The sequence below is a fragment of the Lissotriton helveticus genome, chromosome 10 (assembly GCF_964261635.1).
Source record: "Lissotriton helveticus chromosome 10, aLisHel1.1, whole genome shotgun sequence".
NCBI lineage: Eukaryota > Metazoa > Chordata > Amphibia > Caudata > Salamandridae > Lissotriton > Lissotriton helveticus.
The window spans coordinates 273276620-273301788 of NC_136071.1; the positions used below are offsets into that span (position 1 = coordinate 273276620).

A 25169-nucleotide genomic window follows, 5' to 3' on the forward strand; every position below is an offset into this window, starting at 1 on the left:
ATATGTGGCCTTCGTCGACTTGAAAGCAGCTTTCGACATGGTCCCTAGGGCAGACCTATGGAGGACACTAAATAACATGGGCGTCCCCGGAAACATTCTACAGCTACGAATTAGACTGCATGAGAACAACTATGCACAAGTCAGATGGGGACCTAATGGGGAGCTCAGTGGGAAATAAATATATCAAAAGGGGTTAGGCAAGGGTGCGTTCTGGCACCCACCCTATTCTCCCTTTATGTTAACGATATCCCTGACACCCTTTTGGGCTGCGAGCATGACTCTCCCAAATTGTGTGGTGAAGCCGTTCCGGCATTGTTATTTGCAGATGACACGATTTTAATCTCTCAGACACCTAGAGGACTTCAGAATCTTTTAAATAAATTTAATTTGTATTGCCATGACAAGAAATTAGAAATTAATTCCTCAAAAACGAAGGTCATGACAATTAATCCCCATAAGGGTTTTAACAAGGTTTTTAAAATAAATGATGAAATTATTGAAGAAGTCCCCAATTTTAAATACCTTGGTATCATTTTAGATAGTAAATTAACATGGAAATCACAACTTGAAAATGCTAAATTGAGGCTGACCCAAAACCAGTTTCCGATTGTAAAAAAACATAGGAACAGTCACTTTAAAGCTGTCTCTCCGGCCATTGAACTGTTCAAAGGCAAAGTACAATCATCTTGCCTGTACGGGGCGGACCTTTGGGGTTATGCACTGAAGGATACTTTCTTAGTACGCGAGAACTCCTTCATCAGACAGCTCCTAGGTGTACCGGGCTCCACACCATTGACTCCCGCTTTGTGGGACCTAAATTTTCGACGCACTGATGACTATGCCTCCCTTCGCCCGCTGCTCTATTGGGTTCGTTTGTGGTCCACAGAGGAGCTGGTGGATTATAGAGAAGCATTGAGGGAGATAATGGCTATAAAAAATACTACCTATTTGCCATGGTTAGTGTACGTCGAAAAATGGTTTGGGAAATTGGGCCTGAGTAATTTTTGGTTTGACCCTGAATTGCTAACCAATTCTTCAAAAAAACTCCTGAAACAAAGGTATTGGGAGTTTATAAATGATTCCGTGTTAACCAAACCCAACATAGGAACTTTGACCTCAAAATTTTTCGAAATAAAAATGACTATGCAATTGGAGCCTTTTTTGGATGAAATTTATCCCCCGTTTGCCAAGAGTCTATATCTAAAATTCAGGTATGGCATTTTACAAACGAGGGCCATGACAGCCAAATGGCATTGTAATAAGAGTGCAAACGAGAATATTGACTCTAACTTATGTGAGCTCTGTGAAATGGGGTTGAAAGAGGATGAATCCCATGTATTATTTATATGCCCTGCTTATTCTAGCGCAAGGAAAAAATGGTTAAAGCCTATATGCAAATTGATAGGCTTTCACCAAGTTGAGGTTGGGCTTAGAGTATTCAAGGGTGATACCTCACAACCAATAGTGTTTAGCTTGAGTCGTTTCCTCTTATGTGTAGCCCTGATTAGAAAGAGAAAAGGTTTTAAAATCTAATTCTACTTACCCTCACATGGATTACTGGTGGCTAGAACAGTATCCGCATGTTAAGCACATGAGGAAAATAGAACTGGTCTCACATTGCCACCATGCCCGACTCGGTAACACCTTTTACCACCAGGCTCCAATATGTAAGAGATGCCCTTATTGCCCTACGCTCGCCCCACCCTATTAGTTGTAGCTATGCTCAGATGGGGACCATTCCATTCTTACCGTGTAGAGCTTGTTCTTCCGGTCACAATTCAGTGGCCGTGAAATCTGTCCTTTCCATGGCTTTACTAAACTGCCGGTCTTTACCGAGCCACGCCATTGAAATTAATTCACTCATTTTAGATCACGAGCTCGACGTGCTGTTTCTCACTGAGACCTGGCTCTCCCCCAGCTCTGGCCCGGACATGGTCAGAGCACTCCCCCCAGGCTTTCACATACTCCATCTTGATAGACCTAAAGGGAGGGGAGGAGGAATTGCAGTCCTCTACAGAGACACGCTTGCGTGTAAGATTCAGAACGGAGGGGTGACGGACTGTGAAAGCTTACAGTTCTCCCTTCGGCTGTCACCTACAGTATCTTTGGTAGGCCTGCTGATTTATCGCCCGCCCGGACCCTTGGGTAGCTTCCCTAACTCTCTCCTGGAAATCACTACACTTCTTGCCTCCTCAACTGCCAACTTTGTGGTTCTCGGGGATTTTAATATCCATCTCGAGGACCCCACTAATGTTGCAGGAATCGATCTGCTTGATGATCTTAAATCTTTCGGAATCAATTTGGCCAACTCGGGCGCGACCCATGAGAAAGGCCATTTGCTTGATCCCTTTCTCTCCAACCTGGACCATCTTACTCCTTCTCCGGCTCTTGCCCTACCTTGGACAGACCACTTTTTGGTGACCGCGTCATGGCAATTCAACAGCCGAGCTGTGGTGGTCCCACGAGTTCACACCCTAGAGAGAGCCTGGTCGAGGCTCCCAGTTGACATCTGGGCGGCACATTTGGAGGCCACGCAGCCCCCTCAGGGTGATAACCCGATTGTCGCTGATGCGAATTTCCATACCTGGCTCGTGGACTCTTTGGACACTCTTCTACCCAAAAAGAAACAACTTATGAGGGGGAAGAGAGTGGGTTCTGCACCTTGGTATTCTTCAGAATTAAGAACCTTGAGGAAAGGTTGCAAGAGACTGGAGCGGTCCTGGAGGAGAGACTGGAGTGAGGCGTGTCGTAAAGAATATCGCGTGGCGCTGAGTAGGTATAAATCCGCTATTCGGGTGGCAAAATCAGGATTCTTTGAAGAGCGCATTGGCTCTGCGGCCAACTCTTCTAAAGAGTCATTCAGGGTCATTAAGGAGTTACTTAGTGTCCCTGATCCTCTGGTTTTCCACGAGGACCCCCGCAAAAAATGCACAGAACTGGCCTCGTTCTTTAAAAGTAAAATCGACAATATATTAGCCTCCCTTCCCCGGCTAGGTGAGGTCTCCTCTTTGGAGGACAACTCCAGCTCTCAACTTAAGTTGCAAGCGGTGGAGCTGGCCTCCCTTGGTCCGGTTACTAAGGAGGAAGTCTTGGCAGTTCTGAGGTCTATGAAGAGTGGCTCCCCGAAAGACCCAGCACCTATTAAATATCTTAAACAGGTGTCATCTACCATCGTCGGCCCTGTGACGGATTTGATAAACCTGTCTCTCGCCCATGGGGTAGTTCCCCCTAGTTGGAAAGGGGCGGTGGTTAAGGCTCTTTTGAAAAAGCCTAACCTCGACCCCGCCGATCTCGCCAACTTTCGGCCAATCTCCTTGCTGCCGGGTATCAGTAAGGTGGCGGAGAAGCTGGTGAACAGCCGCCTTTCGAACTTCTTGGAAGCCAATTCCCTTCTGGGCGATTCCCAAACGGGTTTTCGCCCTGGTCAGGGGACTGACACCGCCCTACTGGCGGTCGTGGAGAATGCGAGGAGCATGCTGGATTCGGGGGGATCAGTGGCAGTGATCCTCCTGGACCTCAGCGCTGCTTTTGATACCGTGGACCATCTGGTGCTTCTCCAACGGCTGTCGGGGGTGGGGGTCACGGGTCTGGCCCTCAAATGGTTCGCTTCCTTCTTGGAAGGTCGTACATTTGAGGTGTGGGAAGGCCAGGAAAAATCATCGTTAACCCCTCTCCAGTGCGGTGTGCCACAGGGCTCTTCAGTGAGCCCTACTTTATTCAACGTTTACATGGCCCCCCTGGAGAGTGTGGTTCGGCCGCTGGGTATTAAAATCATCAGTTATGCTGATGATACTCAGCTGGTGGTCGGCCTTTCCCAGTCGGCGCACCATCCCGACCGGCTGCACTCATGTCTTGAAAAGATCTACACGTGGATGTGCAGCTCAGCCCTAAAGTTAAATGGCTCCAAGACGGAACTGATGCTGCTGGGGAACTCTTCCCCATCTTTGTCCCCCAGCAGCTGGCCAGACTGTCTGGGTCCGATGCCTCCCCCCAAGCAGGAGATCAAGAGCTTGGGGGTATGGCTGGAGCAGGACCTATCGTTTAAAACCCACGCCAAAAAGACTGCTGGCGTGTGCTTTGGCCTGCTCCGCTCAGCCCAGAAGATCTTGCCCTTGCTCCCAGTGGCCACTCGAAGGCTCCTCATCCAGGGACTTATCATCTCGCGGCTGGATTTCAGCAATGCGCTATTCCTGGGCGCACCCGAGTCTACCCTGAACAGACTGCAGCATGTGCAGAACGCGGCTGCTAGGCTTTTGACGGGTCTCCCTAGGCGTCAATCTGCCCGTCCAGCGTTGAGGGCATTGCACTGGCTCCCTGTGAGGGACAGGGTGAAATTCAAGTCACTCTGCATTGCCCACAAAGTTCTGCACGGAGTCGGTCCACCCATTCTGGATGAGATGGTCCAGCCCTACAAGGCCTCTCGTTCACTTCGCTCTGACCACCAACATCTCCTTCAGGTTGGCAGGGTGAAAAAGGCAAGAACTGGTGGCAGAAGGTTCTCAATAAATGTGGCTTCCTTGTGGAACTCATTGCCCTTACATCTGCGCTCGGAGGCTAGTCTTCTTCGCTTCCGTAAGCTTTTAAAAACTTTTTTGTTTTCCGTTTAATCCTTGCATCTTTTTAGTAGTGTTATGTTCTGGTAAGCGCTGGGATGCCTATTGGTAACCAGGCGCTATACAAAACTCAGAATAATAATAATAATAATTATACGCTAAAGTACTGCTGTTTTTACTGATCCTGGTGCTTCTTTTAAACTATATTTATTCCATTATGTTATACTTTTTATTCAATAAGTGATCCCGCTAGATGAGACAGGCCGACTGTAATGTATTGTCTTCCATTTGAAAAACATCCTTGGGACATGTAAATACTTTTTCCTTCTTTCATGTTACAAGAATCATGTGCTGCTATCTGTCTTCAAATCTAACTGTGATTTTGCATTTGTTGTATTTTTTAAATGTATTGTATCTTATAAGGTTTTTAACCGAATAAAGATTGAAATTGAATTGATTCAATGCAAGAGCGAATGATATTGCTCCTTCCATCAATAGGTGGTTTAGTTTTTTTTGTTATATTGTCCCTTTCATGTTAAAACTGACACCTTATTCTTCTGATATTATTGATACACCTACTCTAATTCCAATATTACTACTACTGTCATTTTCTAGATGTCAGACAGCAGTGGCGGCTGGTGACATTTGAAATTGGTAGGGCGTAAAAGTTGCGGATGAGACGCGTTGCGAGTGTGCAAAGCGAGCGTGAACGTCATAAGAGGGTGGGGGAGATTATCCCGAGAAAAAAGAGTGCAAATGGTGCATTTTTCAAAGACCATTTGACAAAGCAATGCAAAACGGTTTATAAAGCAATTGTGAAAGTGTAGACATACATACTATAGTTGACATCACCCGACAGGGCACAGGCCAATTGCTAAAACAGTAGTTAAACACTGCTCCATGCATTCCGTCAGTCACTCTTGAACTCGTTATTTTTAGAGCTGAACTATGTCTACGATATTTGTTAATTTTTTATTCATCATCTCAAACTACCTTTCAGCTGGGATATGCAAGTATCCAGTCTCTGAAAAATTAAAAGCTGGACAGACTAGAACAGAGACATTGGCAGGCATTCATTCTTTGCAAGGAAACTGATATGTTTGGACAACAAGGAGACTCTGAGATAAACGTTAACCTGTTAACCTCTTTGTGTGGCCATACCCTGGGGAGTATACATGAAAAAGCCTCCGTCCAAACCCAAAAATAACTGGAAAGTAACACTCTACAAAACACACAGACCATAGCATACAACCCCCCAAAGGCAACAACTTATCCACGAGGCCATATCTCCAGATTCTCCCTTTGTTATGATGCCCCCGGGGCCCAAAAAGGGCCTCGTGTCTATGTTCCTGCTTATCTCTGCGTGCAGCCATTAAGAGGATTCACAGGCGGCATTTCCACTACACCGCGCTTCTTTTATGGCCAGCACTGCAAACAACAGATATTACTAGTATTACCCAATTTAATGCAACTCACTATGACAACCTATCCTGTTGCTCCTCGTCTCTAATTCAATTTCAAAATACCTTATCAGTGCTCCCTTTGTATTTCCGAATCACTTGAAATAATCACACCATATGCTACATCTCGGGTGACCTTTCCCCTTAAGAAGTGAACATATCGTGGTGATCTTTTTGAACTGTAAACATTTTAAATCATTCTTTTAGTTTTCTGATTTTGAATCATTTTTATTCATAATTTTCATTTTACAGTTTCCTTCGTGTTTATCGTGTAATTTGTTATCAGTAGACTTCGACATTAACAAGTACACTAGTAATCCAACTCGTTTCGAAAGAAAAGTTCCATCATCAGAGGCACATTATCCTGCACTTTTCCCATTGCTGAGAATTATTATAAATAAAAGGTGTTACTATAAGGAGGCAAGGATGAGTTGGTCGGTCTTTACTGTGATTCAAATTGGTGACCTGCAGATCGAACGCGGCAGCATTGAATCATGAATAGACTGACCCGTGACCCCTCTTCCCGGCTACTTAAAAACGACGACCTGAGGGGATGAGGGGGGAGGCGGGAGGGGTTTGGAAACAAACAAAATATATATAAAATAAAAGTAAACTTACAATCGATCGGAGACTCCGTCCCGACTCCCGCCGTCCTGGTTCAAGTCCTGCAGGCAGCACGTCATCAGGAAGGCGGCGCGGCAGGCAGCCTCCCTCCCCTCCACCGCCTCGTTCTTGATTGGTGCGGCCGGCTGCCCCAGGCTACGTCACTTTCTCTCTGTATGCCGCTGCTGCAGCATACAGAGAGAACAGGGAGAGTGAGTGGATGGTGTTACTCGAGGGCAGGGGGGAGTGGCTTGGGGGAGTGGCTTTCCCACTGTTGTGTTGATACTGTCTGTTTGGGCAGCCTCAGGCTGCCCAAACAGTCAGTATTAACAACAGTGGGCAAGCCACTCCCCCCTGCCCTCGAGTAACTCTAAACCAGGAAGTTCTTCTTTCTCGCCGTGTGAGAAGGCAGAAACAAACGGTAGTTATATTAAGGCAATAACTACCATTTGTTTCTGTCTTCTCGCACGGCGAGAAAGCAGGGGGGCGGCACCCAAACGCCCCCATGGAGGAGCCGTCACTGTCAGACAGAGAGGTCCCCCTTTATACAGAAGAATACATAGCCAAAGTTATCAGTGGACCATCACTCTTTTCATCAAATAGTTCTGCTATCTCTACCATTACCAAACAAGTGATTCTTGAGAAATTAGAACAAGCAAAGAAAAAGCATGTACGCACAGAGTATGCTAAAAGAATATCTAAAGACTACTATTATACAGAATGTGTTAGGAATTTTTAAAGGGGCTTCAGTCATATTTCCACAACGTGTTCCAGGCACTGGATGGTGCTAGGAATAGAGATCTCACTCGAACATAGTAAGAGAGATACAAGAAATAGAAGAGCTAGAAAAGGAATTACTGGGATGTGATAACCTTGAAGAAGCTAACAACTCACTCAAAAAGCTTAACAAAACAATCAGTAAATTCAAAACTTTCGAACTAAAGAAAAAAGCAGACAAGATCCAGAAAGATATTAACAACTTCACCAAACAGAAGGCATAACCATACTTACATGAAGAATATTACTCGCAAGCACAACCAACAAGGAAAAATATTACCTTGGGTAGATACAAAAATAATAAATTGGTCATCTTTTCAGAGTCATCAGCAGACTCCAACTCCTCTGACGAATCAGAGGAAGGCACACGTTTCGGCTCGGGTAATCCCACACAAATCGGTTTTTTAGGCCAGAGAGGGAGGGGCAACAAACGGAACCAGAGCAGGGCATGAAACCAATTTGCGGGAGAGAGATAGACACGCAGAAAATACCGGTACAGAGGGACAGTAGAACACATAGAGAACAACTCTAGTTCTCCCCGGTGTATTCCCATCTTCAATCTCTCAAGACGTGAGCTCAATACAAATGAGATCCCTCCTAAGTAAGCGCTTATCTATCGTAATAACACAAAAAGCAGATTTCTTCAGAATCCAATTAGAGCTTTATAAATTTTTCAGAACCATGCTATGAAAACACTTTTTTTCAGAAAAGGAATGTACACCCTCTCTTTCAGTCTCTAATTTAAAACCCAAGTCCACATTTATACCACCTGTTGGACTTGGCCCTTTTTGGCTAAAGTTCCCCAAACTTTTTGCTTTCCCCTAGACCTTTTTTTCTAACATGGTGTTGCCAACTTAAAAAGATTTAGGGCCATTTTTATCACATCACTAATGAAGTGTAGGCCATCTTCAATATGGCAGATGAAATTCAAGCAAGCGCGAGGGGCAGATAGTAATCTTTTACAAAAAGAGTCCTCCACACGCTGCAGCTCTCCAACTTCTAACATACCCCAAATTGCCTCCCTGTATGTAGCAATAGCTTTTGTCTTGGCCAAATATATCTTCAGCATTTCCGGGATAGGTCTTGAGCCTAATTTTTTGGCATGTACTGGTGGGGCTCTTGGACTCAGCCGTGGGTGTCAGTTGCAGAGGTGGTTGACTTTGTGGTTCCGCAAGCAGAGCACTTGCTCTGTACAGTTGATTTTCTTCTGGACAGGTCTGCTGTCTACGGGAGATCAGAAGTCTTTGTAGAAGGCACGCAGTCGTCCTAGGGTTCTGGAGGTTTCTGGGATGCAGGATGAGTTGCTCTCCTGTATCAGGGTCATTTAGGGCTGCAGACAGGCTGGCAGGGTTGGAGCCAAGTCAGTTAGTGTCTTCAGTCTTTGCTGCTGCATGGCTCTGCTTTGTCCTCTTCTTCGTAGGTTGTTGGCAATTTGAGGATTAAGGAAGTGTACCACTAAATACTCAATTTAGGGGTGTTACAGGGGCTAGAAGGTAGTATCTAATGGGCTGCTTAACTTTAGGGTGACTAAATCCATTGTATGTTCACTCCCTCTGAGCATAGGGCATACCCCTAACCCTATTGTCCTCCAAAACAATTTAGAGGATTTTCAGTTCAGGGAACCTTAGGGTTTGTCCTGGCTGAGAGGGGGCACACCCCTCTTGTCTACTAATGTTCCAGCTATCATTGCTGCCAAAAATGGGGCTTGGTCAGGAGAGCAGTCATCTTGACTAGCTGGTGAGGCCCTGGTCATTATACCAAAGGATGGGAAGCCTTTGAGGCTCACCGCCTTTCTATGCTGTTCCTGTTCGGGGTTAGGTGTGAAGCACCTCTACCAGTAGCAGACTTTGTTCCTGACCCACGAGTGCAAAAGGCTCTCACCTCAGGGGGTCAGAAACATGTCTAGAGGTAGCAGGTCTGTAAGGACCAGTCAGGCACACACTAAGAAATTGGTAGGATTTCAGGGGGCACCTCTGAGATGCCATCTGAGTGCATTTCTTTAAAAACCCAACACTGGCATCAATCTGGGTTTATTAAGCTGAAATGTTTGGTGCAAACATCTTGGAATTCAGTTAAGCCATCATGGAGCTGTGGAACTCGTGATGACAAACTCCCAGCCCATGTACTCAGTATATCTTCACTTTGCACGTATAATGTCTAAGAATGAACTTAATACTATAGCAACATATCTCTTCATACAGTTATGCCCTCATTCGAGGTATAGTGCACCCTGCCTCGGGCTGTAAGGCCTGCTGTATGGGTGACTTACCTATGCCTCTTGCAGTGCTGGTAGGCCTGGCACTCATGGATGTGTGTCAGGTGGGCTCCAATTTTATCTACACCAAAACATGCAGGCTGCAGTGGCAGTGTACCTTTGCCTGTTGAGGGGTCTCTTAGGGTGGCACAATACATGCTGCAGCCCTTAGAGACCCTCTCTGGTCATAAGGCTCTTGGTAACACAAGTGCCTTTTACTAGGGACTTATAAGTGAGCCAGAGGTGTGCCAATTGTGGAAACAATGGTACAGTTTTGGGAAAGAACACAGACACTGGGAACTGGTTAGCAGGAACCCAGTGCACACTCTGTCAAAAAGCATCAGAGTCAGGCAAAAAGTGGGAGGTACTGCAACAGAAATCCACTTTCTTCCGAAGGTTACAAGTGTATTCAAATCCACGTGTGTACGTTTTTATGTGCATGAAAATGAGTTAAACTTACTGAATGAAAGGATATCTAAACAATGCTAATCTTTCCAAAATGAACTCTGAACAACAGAGCAAATGTTGGTGTGCCTGTGCTCTTTCTTAGGATCTACCATTACAGCATATGGAAACCATTGTGGTATGCACCTTCTATGGGTCTAGCTTCCAAGTAAGACACTGCAAAGAATGCAAGCAGCTGTGTCACCCATCACTCAGTATGTGGATGTGCCCTGGATTTCGGTCACTGCGTGTGGAGTTTAATATGGTCATTAGCAGATGAAACAAAATAGTATCTTTCTCTTCTCAAAGATCATGTAGACCTTTTTTGTTTTTACCACAAGTGCTCCTGCACTGTAAATACAACACAAGTGGTACATTTACAGTATCACTGTCCACGTAAGCGGGACCTTAGTTTGCAAAATGTGTTTGAAATGCTGCACACTGTGGCTGAGTGCAAACAGACACATGCAATGCATTTTATGTGTTAATTGATTACTAGTGATCCACATTGCAGAAGCAGTAGTAGTAAGCAGCAAACAACTTGTTTCTTATTGCCACTCTCTTGAAAAATTGCCTTCCTAAATTATTGGGCTTTAGTCAATTGTTATTTGTATAACATGCGTATCAACAAGTTCGTTACTAACAAGAATCCTTGGGTAGAAACCCCTGCACTCACTTTCTTTGTTTCCTATGAAGTCTTGAACAATGCCAATGCTTCAACAAACTTTAACGTGCACAATAACTTTTCTGCTGGATCATTAGGACCGGACCAAAACCCGACCTCTAGAAAGTATATCCCAGAGAAGCTTCAACCAACTTTACCCTCTGAAAGAGCACAGCTCGTTAAGCCGCTACTAGACAGAATTAATACAATAAAAAAAAAACATAAAATAAAAAATGCAGTGTATGCCGAAGGGCCTGCCCTTCACTTCAACCACTCCCAATTGTGAGCTGGTTTGCCCAACTATGGCACAAATAGATCCAGCTATTTTTTTTTATAGTCTTCAACCCGCACTCTTGTCATGGTGGCCACAGCCATTGTGCTGCCATGGTCTTTTCTTTCACACCTAATCAACTTCATTCTCTCGCCATTTCTTTCACTATGCTCATCTCCCAGTGGTTTTATATCACCATGTAGCCATCCACAGCGATAAACATTTATTTTCTATCCCAAGAAAAATAATACATAATGGGAGACAAATGGGGCCTACACACAGAAATTTTGGTTTTCATTGAAATGTACTCATTTACTTACTCTTGCACAGGATTTTGACTCTGCCACAAAACGTCTAGCTCCCTGTTAATAAAACTGCAAAGAGGGTACAGGCCTTTCTGTATGTACTAATTGTATATAACTATTCCCTGAACTTTCCCATTTTAGATGTTTTGGGGCTAATTTAAAAGGTTTTTAAGAGTATGTGAAGGAGTACTATAGGAGTACCTTTCAGGCTTGGACCAGCCCATTGGGCAATCAGGCAGTGCCCAATGGGCTGGTCAGACAAGTCAGTGTGTGGGTCTTTTTTTGGGCTGCTTGTGGGCATGTTAGGTTAACTTCACTGTTGATTTCCCAGGTATTAAAACAAATATTGGCTGCAGCAAGCATACACGTATGCAGTCTTCCATACTTTGCAAAACACTCATGCAGCAAGTCGGTTCAGAACTGGGCCGATTTGCAACCAATAGCCTCTTTTTTAGCTTTATAAGTCGCTAATGGGGCCACTTTTATTTTGGAGTCGGATCATATTTTCTGATCCAGTCCGACCCTGATACATTTTATATACTCCAAGATGCCTTTGTTAATATGCCCCTTTATCTTAGTCTGGTCACCAACCCACATTGTCCTATCGCTCGCCTTTCGCCTATTAAGAACACATTCACGCATAATCTTGTGAAAAAGGCTTTTTTTTAGCTTTATTCATCACATAAGGCTGATTGTAAAACAAAACATTTATGACAAGAGTAAAAGTAACGTCAACATTTTTTTTTAACGGCACAGATACCATTTTTAAAAAAAAGCATTTGTATATTCATCTCGCAAACGCATATCTATCAGCTTTTCGAAAATATTTAACGCATTTTTATTTTCCTGTTATTCAAGTTGGTGGACGCTATATTGGCAGAAACCAAGCAAAAGGCAGAACAGCTAAAAATAAAAGCAAATAAAGGAAGCCTGAATGTAAGCTAGTGCATGCATCCGAACAAGGCAGCACATGATTGAGTGAAGTCAACAGTTCGCCTTCAGTGCAAATTACTGTTATTTCCCTTTGTTGAGAGTGTTTCTTGTTTCCTGCCAGAACACAAGCTAAGAACAGCACGATTTTCAGACAAAAAGCACAGTCTTGCTGCTGCCTGTCATCGGTGGATCATCCATTTTATTATATTCAGTCTTTGCTCTCTATTCCACCCTCAACAGAATCTTCATTTTAAAACCGCGCTTGACATTGCACATACATTGGATTTAGTTATGTTTTAAAAGAAGTGTGATTTTTTGTTAATGATAGTCATAATGATCACATAGAACATTCTCTGTAATATTTCAGTCTTCTAGTTTTGGGTGATGAAATTTAAAGTCTATAGTGTCTATTTTGTATTACTTGTTTTTGCAATGTTTATATTGTATAGAATGGCAAATATGTGGCATTTACAATTCCGGTGACCACAATTATGTGTATTAGAATGACAGAATATAAAAACAGATTGTAATCGTATGTCCCAATAAAAAGCATTCATAATAAAAAAAAATTATATACAATTAATTCATGCAATAAAGCTGTAACAATTACAATCTACATAAACAACTACAGACTGAACCCACTTAAGAAAATAGCCCCCTTCTCTTTTTTAGGCATTTAACTAGGCCTGTGTGGAGTTCTGTTATGTGGAACTCCACGAAGTGCCAAAAAAAGTCTCTAGCGGGCTCCACACAGTTATGCAAGCGGCAGAGTGCGGTAAGGCTCCCTGCTTGTGCTGATTTTTAGCAGTGGGTGTTTGTCCCGCACTGTAAAATCAGCGCAAATGGCACCATGCGCAGTGCAAGAGGGCACTGCTTCTTTCTGTCGCTTGAGTAAGATGTTCTACTTGAGTGGTAGCTTCATCAAAGCGAGCAGCAGGTTTCTCAATGCAAGCGGTCTGGCTGGCCAGGACACCCTGTACCCAGAAATCACACTGGGAGGTGGTCTAGCATTTCATGTTCCTCGCTCACCATCGCCAATTTAACATTCGCGAGCCGCGCAAGAGGAAAATTTCTGTTCCGTGCTGCTTTGCCGGTTCTCTCACTCGTTCAGGACTTTTTTGTTCTGTGTTTAAATCTTTCAGATGTTTTAGTCTTTGCCATTTTAGTTATTGGCTACACATTTTTCTTTTCAATATTCTTAAAATAATCTCAAATTCTCTTTGTTATTTATCTTTTTTCATTCAACCTATTCCAATTCCAATAAGTAAATAAGCAATGAACAGTTTCAAATCTATTTATAACCCACAAAGCATTTCACATTTCCCTGACAGGCACATAGTTCAATTATCAATATAAATTTACCACATGGTATGAATAGTAAAAGGGAACTATTTAGTAATATTAGCTAGCCTTCGAAAATAAATTCTTAGAATTATTTTTAAAAATGCTCCACACAAAAAAATCTAAGAATCAATGTTATTGTTGCCAACTCTGTTATTTCTATGATTATATATTTGTTACAAACAACTCCTTACTATGCCTATGCAGCTGGTCTCAGCGCACTTCCCAACTCCACCTACCTACCCCAATCTCACAACAGCTCTCGTCCATGCGTTGGACACACCAACAGAGGGTGGGTGGCACCAGGCACCGCAAACTAGAGCAGGAACTGAGAATGGGTGGGTCGAATCAAAACAAGTTGCGGAGGGCTGCAAACATATTATGAGGCTGTATGATACTATAGAAAAGTATAGAGGGTGGAACACAATGTTTGTCGGCTGGAGTACTAATTCATTGGTTGTAAACTCAGCAGGCAAGCAGCTGAAAGTCAAGCTGGAGAGGTGCAAGCACATCCAACAATCTTGACAATCCTTGAAGCTATTCAGGGAACATACAGAGTCATGCACGGTGGTTGGAGTCATGGTAGGACTAGTGCAGGTGTAAGGACAGATTTAAAAGTACCAAGGTGAAATCAAGCAATAAAGGGCAAAGAGACTGCAAGCCCCAACTGCCCATTTACATCTGTGTCCTACTGAAGCCTTTAGCAGTCCCTTTCTGCCCAAGCTCCAATTCTCGCTATAGTTTTAGAGTACAATGCGCCCTCATGTCCAGAGAGGATACGGGACACATTTTGCGTTAAAAGGCAGTGCATGCGCTCGCACAATTTCACATAAAGTTGCCAAAATTTCACATACTTACACAAAAGCATATTACTCACATTTTGCACACCCCAAAATTGTCACTAGGGCCCACTAACATAGGAGGACAAGCATTTGCAATGCAATAGGTTTTGCATTAACGAGAGTTTAAGCTATTGACAATGCAATACCTTAAACTCGCGCAAATGTGAGACCTATTGCATTTTCAAATATTTGTTTTACTAGAGCCCATGTGGCGCTTTCACATTTATGGAGGCCCCGCCACTTTCTTTAGACAAGTTGCGTCTAAAGAAAGGGGCGTGTACTACATTGAAGTAAAACCATGGCATGAGCGCTTTGACCAAAAAAAAGCATCAAGTTGAAGAACAGATTTTTCGGGGGAAAAACACACATGCTGCGCTTTCACTATAATGCCAGCCACATACCTTTCTTTAGAAGTGGTTTGTGTAAAGAAGGGATGCTACCTCCATAAATGTGAAAGCACTGCATGGTCACTAGTTAACAAAATAAATAAATAAATACATAAGCGCGGCCCCTAAATGCGGACCACGCTGGTAAAATAAATACATTTAAAAACACGGCTGCTATATTTAAAGCAGACCACCATTAGTAAAAATGTCAATAAAGGCGCGCTGCTAATACAAGGTAGTGGGTGGAATAGGGGAAGAATATTAAATAAAATAGTGCTCACTGACCTTCAAAGCAGACCATATAAGAACACCAGTAAAAGGTCCAGTCGTTATGGGTGGTAACAAATGCAGACATGACGGTGCCAAGGAGGAGGGACTAGCTAGCCTAATAACCACTCAGAAGCCATCGTTTATGAAGGACAATGACACAAGCCAATGAAAAATATGGGCACAGAGTGGGCAGGGCTTCAAAGCCATACTCCAAAACTGCATGCCTCACAACAGCGCATGCGCTGCCCAGGCTGGATTTAAAAAAACACCTCATATATTGCCATAGTTTCTGGAAATTTCACGTATATTTCTGGAGATTCCTTTGAAAATTCCATTCTTGAATGTCAATACACAAATTAGATTATTATGTCCTATAATATGTCAAACTATCTGTTCTATTCTTCATTGTAAGCACAGTGGGAAAAATCCCTGAAATAAGCATAGTTTCAATAGCAGCAGTACACAGAATCCTACCACCATCTAACCATGTTCTAGTCAAATCTGTAATGACACCCAACTTGTAGAGCAAGATAGGAGGTATGAAAGGCTGGATAACTCTCGTCCTTTTTAGTTGCTGCTTCTAATTGTATCTTGAATTGGCTCGTACCTAGTTCTAAGGATCATTCAATTGTTCAAAAAACAAGGATGAGGTCTTAGCTCCAATCAACAGCTTGATGAAAACACTGCTCTTTTTTAGACAAGTTTAGCATCTCCTTTAGGCTAACAATGGGCTTTCTCTCACTGTATTAAATGCGATTTCTGTGTCATTGCCTTTCCAGTTAATTTGCTTTCAACCTCGTGTATTTCTGAGCTGTATTGTTGTTTTGGCTAGTTTTTGCAAATTTTTCGACAAATATTTTCTGGGAGGAATGCTTTGCAATTCATTCCAATCTAATAAGGTCGAGCAAGAGCGTCTTCAAATAAACCATTTTATGTTTGCCGTTCAAATTGTTTAGGATTTGTGGTAGCTTGGCCAAAGCTCACATCAAGGTTGTGGAATCTCTCTTGCCTAGCCTAGTACTCTGATTACCTATCCAATGCCATCCCAGTGATAGCATATAAGGGAACAAGCGAACAGGGAGATACATTGATTTACCATGTATCATAGAATGTCCGTCAAGGGGTAAAGTCTGGCTCCAGAATCAAGCCAATGAACTCTAATGTGCATCACCCTGCATATCAAACACTCATTTTGATTTGTTTATATTTTTTCACAGATTGCAACAGTTACAGCAATGCATTTAGACTGCATCTTTAAAAGGGAGGAAGAAGCATGTCGTGAAAAAATACTGATGGAAACTGCTTCCTTGAATGATTCGTTTGAAGGTAGGCTTCTGTTTAATCAGATTGGCTCTTTTTATTTAAATAGACAAATCAGTACTATGACGTTTAACTGTTTCAAGGAGTATGATCCCTTATTAAATAAATCACATTATGTACAGCATACATCAGCTGATGAAATGAAAAGGACACTTCATTACATCATCAAGCAAAAATGTAAACTGCAGATAAAACATCCTGGTCGTGGCATATTCATATACAGTATTTTTGGATGAACTAGCAAAGACCATTATTATGAACCTGTGTAGAAACAACAAGAGAGGAAGGGATCAGGGACACTCCTATACCCCAGTCAAAATATCAGTTAAACAACAAAGGAGTGACTCAAACAAAATAGAATGAAACGTAAAAAGGAGCACGTGAATGTGTGAAGAAAAAAAGAAGAAGAAGAAAAATCACAGTGATTTTTTATATAAAACCCTCACTCACCCAACTATTGGGTGACAATAGTTGGGTGAGTGAGGGTTTTATATAAAAAATCACTGTGATTTTTCTTCTTCTTCTTTTTTTCTTCACACATTCACGTGCTCCTTTTTACGTTTCATTCTATTTTGTTTGAGTCACTCCTTTGTTGTTTAACTGACATTATTATGAACCTGCCATTAAATGGACAGTGTGAAAAAAATGTCTTTAATCCCGGGTTACTGTATATGTTTGCTGACAGCTAAATTACAAACATCTGCTATATTTACCAAGCTATATATTTGTGATAACTGCTTAAACTGCACACCTCCAAACAAGTCTTAGAGATGTTGCTGCCAGCTTTTACATAATTATTAGGGAATTAGCAATGGAAACAATGGCTCAGATTTACTATGATTTTGCATCAAGGTTGTGTCACTTTTGCGGTGCAGCCCCGATGCAAAATCATGTTTGGTGTTTGGTATTTACAAAGCCACACAAAGGCACTGCGCGTGATTTAACCGCATGCGTGCGGCCGTTTTTCCCGCGGTATGCGGCATTTTTAGAATTACCGCGTTACATGACGAGCTCAGCTCGTCATCAGCACACGGTAGGTAACGCTGATGACGAGCTGAGCTTGTCATCAGCATGGAAGGGGTTAATAAATACAAAGTAATGCAACACAGTATATAGTGAAGCCTTGCATTACTTTTCACCAGGTAGAGCATTACATGGGTGGAGCATGGACATTCACAAGCATGTACCAATGTATTTTGATGTTTGCATCAAAACCTTGCGCTTACCCAACAGAGGAATAAGGAGGCAAAATAGCTTTATTTGTCCTTTTTGCAGGTTTATCTCGTTACTTTTTTTCCTTTTGCCTCCTATTTTTCTGAACCTCTTTTTATTGGCTGTAGGACTCTGGGCGCTTTACCACTGATAATCAGTGCTAAAGTGTATATGCCCTGTGTAAATTCTAATTATGATTGGTTCTCCATGATTGGCATATTTGATTTACTGATAAGTCCCTTGTAAAGTGCACTGTGTGTCCCCAGGGCCTGTAAATCAAATGCTACTAGTGGACCTGAAGCATTGGTTGTGCCACCCACTTGAGTGGCCCTGTAAATTTGTCTAAGGTCTGCCATTGCAGTGTCAGTGAGTGCAGTTTTAAACTGCCATGTCGTCCTGGGAACCCACTTGCCAGGTCCTAACCTTCCCTTTTACTCAGGTAAGGCATCCCTAAGGTAGGCCCAGGTACCCCCATGGGCAGGGTGCAGTGTATGTGAAAGGTAGGACATGTACTGGTGGATTTTACATGTCCTGATAAAGAAATACTGCCAATTTCGTTTTTCACTTTTGCAAGGTCTAGCTCTTCCTTAGGCTATCATTGGAGCTGCCTTTTAACATTTTATTAGTGCAACTTTCAAATGCGAACAGCTAGAGATTTGTAGTTTGGGCTCTCTGATCTCAGAATTTAGAAACACATCTTTTAATTGAGGTGATTTTTAAATTGCATGTTTGAAAATACCCTTTTAGAAAGTGGGCATTTTCTTGTTTTACCATACTGTGCCTCTGGCTGCCTGTAGAATCAACGTCTAGTTTAGACTGACAGAGGCCTGTTTGTGCAGTCACTCTAGACAGTCACACAAAGGGGGTTGAGGTTTGCCCTGCATATCCTAATTGCCTGTCACCAGGCTGATGGGTCTTCCTGAGCCAGAGTGGTGAGAGTAGTTGGCACTGACACCTGAATACGGTTATGCCTGGACGTTCATATTGCTGTCCTTATCCCCCGGGAGTGTGTCTGGAGCTACGATTGGGCAAGGCAGAATTTGTGCACTACAAAACTGTCCTTTGAAGAATGCCTACTTCAAAGGCCAAAAGGGGAATAAGTATGGGTCCTAAAACCCCAGACTTTTAGAATACTCCTGGATCAACTTCTGAGAAGGAGAAGAGCTGAAGAGCTGTGAGGAGGAGTAGTGGCCCTTCGCAGTGTGTTACTTTGCTCGGTTGGCATGCAGTTGCTGCTTTTGATTTGTAGAGGAAAAGGACTGGACATTTGCTTTGTATCCTGCTTGTGAAGTTTCTCAAGAGCTTGTGTGTGCTTGACTCCCATTAAGAAGTCTCAGGGACAGCAAATACTTCACCTGCAGCATCTCTGAAATGCAGGGAGTTCCGACCTGCCAAGTGTTGCCCATTCCAGTTGAGGGCCCTTGGAAGTTGTTGCTGCTGCAAGGATCTACTGGAAACCATCAAAAAAGCTGCATTACCCTTCCAGTGCCTGTTTTTATGATGCAACACCACCATGTGGGGGACATTTCCACACACAATTGGCCTGTGGCTGAAGAAATCGACGCAGCACCTGCCCATGGCTGAAGAAACGGCTGCATCCCGAGTTCAGAGCACCAGTCTCCAAAGTCCAAGACCACTGCACTGATTCGGACACAGGCCCTGCTGTGCAGCTGACAAGATTGATGCAACGTGGGACGGCAGCTGAAGAAACTGCCTCAGCGCCTGTTTACCACCAGCAGATCATTCTCCAGCACTTTCAGATTTCCCCGTATCGCACATGTACACCACGTAGCTCTGACGCATTATCCACAATCCAGAACCATCTTGGAATTGACACCTCACTTCCCCCTACATTCTGGATTCGATGCAACACTGCAGCAGATCTGATGTATCACCTCCCTGTGCACTCAGGAACCAATGCATCACTGTGTTTTTCGCCTCTTCCCTCCTCTGCAGCTGTTTTTCCTTTGTGTATTTTGATACATCTAAGGTAATGTGTGTAAAATAACAACATCCATAGAGTTTTGTGGACAGAATTGCTTGAAACCTTTTGAAAGTCATATTTTGAGTTGCATATGTTGGAGTTTTGTCGTTTTGTTTGGTTTAGGTAAAGATACTGTGTTTTTTTAAACTGGTGTGTTGTCCCTTTGTAGTGTTTTCACTGTGTTACTGTGTGTGTTATGTAAAAATATGTTACACATTTCCTCTGAGATACGCCTGACTGCTTGTGCCAAGCTACCAAGGGGGTGAGCAGTTTTTATCTGGGTGTGTAACTCCCTTATCCTGACTAGAAGGAAGGGTCCCTACATGGACATGATGTATACCACTGCCAACTAGAGACCTCCGTTTCTATCATTCCTGATTACTTCATCTTTCTGTGTGTGCTGCATTCTGCAGCATACATAGAAATAGCAATATGTCTCTAAGCACTGTTTTTGTGCAGGAAGGTTGCTGTTCCTACACAAAAACATTCCCTATAACGCGGATAAACTTGCACTAAGGTGCAAGGGTGCCCGTGTTGGCCCTAGGCAGCACATAATGTGCAACCGCAAGGAGAGAGCAGAAATGATCCATAACTTTGTAAATATTGAGCATTTCTTCTCTCTCCCCTTCACAAAAAGCAGAGCAGCTGGTTTCCTGGCTGTGCCACATTTTGTGATATAATAGTATATGTGCCCCAATGTGCCGAGTGGTTATTCAAATTACCAAGATGATAAGCAAACACAGTGCAAATAATTATTGGTATCTTTCCTGCCAAATCACAGCGGGGCTATAGCCACTTAATCAGACATGCTTTTCAACAGTTTTTGCATATTTTGCAGAAAAATATATGCCTTGTGTTTGTAATGCAAGTCACAAATATGGTACCATGTACATTCCAAAGATAGGTCTCAGTTCATCTTAGCATAATGCATTTTCTTTCGGTTCTTTTGTTTCAGAGGCTCTTTTGTTTATGTATACCTCCCTTTGGTGAAATGCAAATATAAATGAAGAACATTTAAAAGCTTGAATTTGCACTTGAACTTGTAGGAACTCTTAGCAATTAGATTTTCAGACTATAGAAGATCCCTGCTTTTACATCCTATTGGTGATGTGGAGAAAGCTTGTCAGGCGGGTATTGTGGTTGCTGCTGTTCAGATTCTAATGATGAAATAAGCTATCCAAAGGAATTTCTTTAAAGAACGTTTTTATTTATTTAAGGGTTTCAATAGAATAACTGCATTTTCAGAGGGAAGAAAAGTGTATTGTAAAAGACAAAAGGACTGATTTCGAGTTTGGCAGACGAGTACTTGGTCACAAAATTGACGGATATCCCATCTGCCTCATTACAAGTGCATTGTATCTTAATACTCTTGTAATAAGGCGGACTGGATGTCTGCCACATTAGTGATATACTTCTCTGCCAGCATTTTGCACTGCAGGCTTTAGAGGCAGGCACTCAATGTTAGAAAACACACTCCACACTTTGACCCCTCATTGAAAGAACACTATATTTCAAGGACGTTAGTCCTACTTGCTTTGACCTATCACAGCTTGGTTGAGATTCTGGTCTCTGTTGTTTAACAATATAGGGAGCACTCTGCATTCCCCTTGCGCCTGGTTTGATTGCAACATTATGCAAGCACTACAAGGGGCTGGTTGGGGGTTGAACAGACAGACCTCTTTGATGGGTAGCTTAAAGTCCTTGGGGATACTGAGAGCCCTCTACATTTCTTTCACATGTGAGTTGATTGCAACGTTGGACGGCTGCTACACAAGAAGACCACACAATTAACCTTTCTCTTGAGACTTTGGTGCAACCTATATCAGGCACGTGGGGTGGTTGGTTGTGACGTAATATCACATGCTTCAGTCTTCGGCTCTTGAGTACAGAGGTAGGCAGATTTTCTATGGCCTATCACAGCTCCATAAGGAATTGATTAATGGTTCTAGAGAGGACAGAAAGTACTAACAACCAGTTGAATACCACATTAAGGGAAATGTAATTCTGGAAGTCGAGTAGAAGAATTGTTTGGGGCGAGCCCACAACACAATCCGCTTGAGGCATCTGAGTCCGACATTCAGTAACACGAATGAGCATTCTAAATTTTATTTGCCCTTGATTTGATTACAACATTGTGATAAAGTCATATTTAAGGTACACAGACCTGATTGGTGTGACTTAAAATTGCTTACTTGAGGCTTTAGTGCTTGATTAAGGGAGAATATACTACATTTCACACACACCTGATCTGATTACGTATTCATGGAATGGAGAATGTAGAAAAGGGGTAAGCAGGCTCTTTTGTTATGCTATGAAAGACCTTTTATAATGCTTTTGGTTTACGACACTTATTGCACAGACACCATTGAACACTTGGCTTTCTCTTGCTTGGGATGATTGCTGGTTAACTTTGAAGGTGGTTGGGCTAGTACAGGTCTTGAATTGGCAGAGAGTGAGAAAAGCAAACACATTCCTTTAGAGAAGTTAGGGAATCACCCAACACACAGAAACAGGGCTAAATGATGTATTCTACAGAACAACTTTGTGACAAATTAGCTAAAATGTAAATGCTTTGCAGTTAAATGTTAAAATGTTACAACACCTTTGTGGTGAACCAAGCAAGCTTCTATCTCCAAGGACACGTTAGGGCTCACCCTCCTCTGGAAAGCTTTGCAGAAGCCAAGGCGGAAGCTCTTAAATAATGGTGTAAGACCTGTATGCATCATGGGAAAATAAAACATCTGACTATGGAAAGTCTTTGTTCACATCATTCTTTGCATCAAATACTGTGCGCCCGATTCACAGAACTAACTTAAGACAAAATCCTAAACTTACTTTCATTTTGGTATTCACAGTAGGCACTTACTCATTTTGGTATTCACAGAAGGCACTTTCTCATTTCGGTATTCACAGAAGTTAGGAGTCCTAACTTTAGGACTTCTAAATGCCTTCTGTGAATACCGAAAGTCTTAAAGTTAGGATTTTTCTCAGTTTAAGAGTAGTAAAGTTAGGACTCCTAACTTTAGGACTCCTAAATGCCTCTGTGAATACCGAAAGTCTTAAAGTTAGGATTTTTCTCAGTTTAGGAGTAGTAAAGTTAGGACTCCTAACTTTAGGACTCCTGACCTGAGAAAAATCCTAACTTTAAGACTTAAAGTTAGGATTTTTCTCAGTTTAGGAGTAGTTAAGTTAGGACTCCTAACTTTAGGACTCCTGAACAGAGAAAAATCCTAACTCGGTATTCACAGAAGGTATTTAGGAGTCCTAAAGTTAGGACTCCTAACTTCTGTGAATACCAAAATGAGTAAATGCCGTCTGTGAATACCAAAATGAGTAACTGCCTTCTGTGAATACCAAAATGGTAGTAAGTTTAGGATTTTGTCTTAAGTTAGTTCTGTGAATTGGGCCCAATGACTGAGAATCAACAGAACTATTCAAATTCTACATGTTCAACTGCTTAAACTGTACCGTATTAGATACAAGACACATTTACATCTATCTTGCATGCTCAGAATCAGTAATATCATAGAAAGGTTTTAGTATGGATGATGAAATGTCAACCAGAGCTGTATGGGGTCTCGGGTACTAAGAAGTATAAGGAATCCACATCCGCAAAATGTCTGCTGGAGTTAGTATGCACTACACTTTAAATATCAGCTTTAAATATATTTATCATCTGCCTCCATTTTGTGAAAAAACATACTGCCATTATCTGAAATTCAGATATTACACAGTCGTAATACAGAAGTTTCATTTATTAACCATTCAGTCTGCATTTATATAGTGCAGCACCGTCACCTCTAGGGATATCTGGGCGCTGAACAATTAATCTCAAATATTGCATGCAGAACTTGTCATTTTCATGCAAAAGTGTATTTTTGTCTCGAAATGATGGATTTTCATAATAAATGCATGTCTGGTCTACAAATATCAGCTTATCATTTTCATTAACCACTCGACTTTATAATAATAATCTTTATTGCATGATTAATTAAAATCTTTGCAATTACTCAGTAAAACAAGAAGGAAGCTGTAATGTGAATATAACAATTTTGCGAGCAATTAAAAAACACTTTTAGAAAAATTTTAAAAACAAGAAAAAGAAGCAGTGCAGCTAGTACGGTACTGTCCGTTAATAGAAACGGTCCTTCGCGATCAGTAGTGACTTTAGTTATCAGAAGAAAATCGTCTTAGATTGCGAAAACTAGTCACAGTAGTTCAAGTTTAGTTACTGGCCTCTTGGTTTAGGGCCGTATTGACTATTTTCATAAAGCGCACTAGCCTGCTGGCTAGTTGAATGTCTTCTCCCTTGAAGCTCATCAGCAGGGCTTGTCTGCAAGTGCGCACACGTCTTTGATTCCAGAGCTGTGTTAGTAGGTTTTTTCGGGCGCTATCTAGAGCTTTACAGCTACACAGCAGGTGCAGGACATCCTCCTTTGCGTTATCACAGAGCCTACACTCAGGATTACAGTCCAGTCGCATCCAGGGGGGGAGATGAACTTTGGATGGTATTACCCCCATCCTCAACCGTAAAAAGTCTTCCTTCGCCTTCTTTGAAAAGCCGGTACAGAGATATGGCTGTGGTGAGGCGCTGGTGTAGCCTTGAATCACAAACCACCCATGGGACCTCTTGGTTAGTGCTGCTTTGTCCTCTTCCAACGAGATTGTTTTCACAGATTTGTTGACAAGGCGCTTGAAGCAATTGTGAGTACAACTCGAGACCCAAAGATCTTTTAGCACCAGGGAGTCAATGGCTGCTTGGAGGTACACCATTGCGGGCGAGTCCTTGTTTGTTTCCATCTCTTTCCAGAGATGAGCATTCAGGGAGTCTGTTTCAGCGTTCTTTACTTTGTACCAGCATTTTACGTATGCGCCTTTACGTGCAATTTGCTGCTTCTGTAGGCCAAACTCGAGCCTAAGCTGTGCTGGGGAGGTGTATGGAGGGAGCGTGAATAGTATTCACAATGTTTTGCTGACCACGTTGTCTAAGATGATCTCGTCCTTCCCTCTCATACATTCACTACCATATGTTATTGACAGCAGCAGTTTCGCACGAAATAAGTCTAGCAAGGGGGTTAAGTTTGGGCCCGTTATTTTGTTTTTGATGCTTTTTAATGCGATGGCCAGTGAAGTCCCTCTGTTCCTTATTGCTGTTTCTTGTCGCTTGAAGGAGCCATTTGAATCAAAAATTATGCCCAAATACTTATATTCTTGAACTATTTCCATTTTGTTCTCCTGAAGGGTCCATTGGAATATTTGCTTTTTTGATTTTTGATTTAGTGCCATCACCTTCGATTTTTCCGTGTTTACACGTAACCCGTTCTTTCCGGCAAATTTGCTTGTGGTGTTGATGAGGTGTTGCAAGCCTACTGGTGTTTGACTGATTAGTATCAAGTCGTCCGCGTATAGTAGGTTAGACAGCGTAAAACCCCCTAGCTTTGGGGCATGGTGGTTGCAGTTATCTAGATCTTTGGAGAGGTCGGACATAAAAAGGTTGAACAGGGACGGTGCGAGAACGCACCCCTGTTTCAGCCCTTTAGTAGTTGGTAT

The 25169-nt window shown here is 42.5% G+C and overlaps 1 protein-coding gene and 1 long non-coding RNA gene across 5 annotated transcripts in view; one reads left to right on the forward strand and one right to left on the reverse strand.

Moving 5' to 3' along the window:
• The window catches only part of ADCYAP1R1 (ADCYAP receptor type I), an 857256-nt gene that overhangs the window by 292436 nt on the left and 539651 nt on the right, over positions 1-25169 (forward strand). For all 4 annotated transcript variants that reach the window (XM_078665292.1, XM_078665293.1, XM_078665294.1 and 1 more), the window contains exon 3: positions 16321-16429. In XM_078665292.1, the coding sequence (XP_078521418.1) occupies positions 16321-16429 (109 nt within the window). The remainder of the gene's footprint in view (positions 1-16320; positions 16430-25169) is intronic.
• The window catches only part of LOC144786249 (uncharacterized), a 56061-nt gene that overhangs the window by 11003 nt on the left and 19889 nt on the right, over positions 1-25169 (reverse strand). The gene's annotated exons all lie outside the window — the stretch shown is intronic.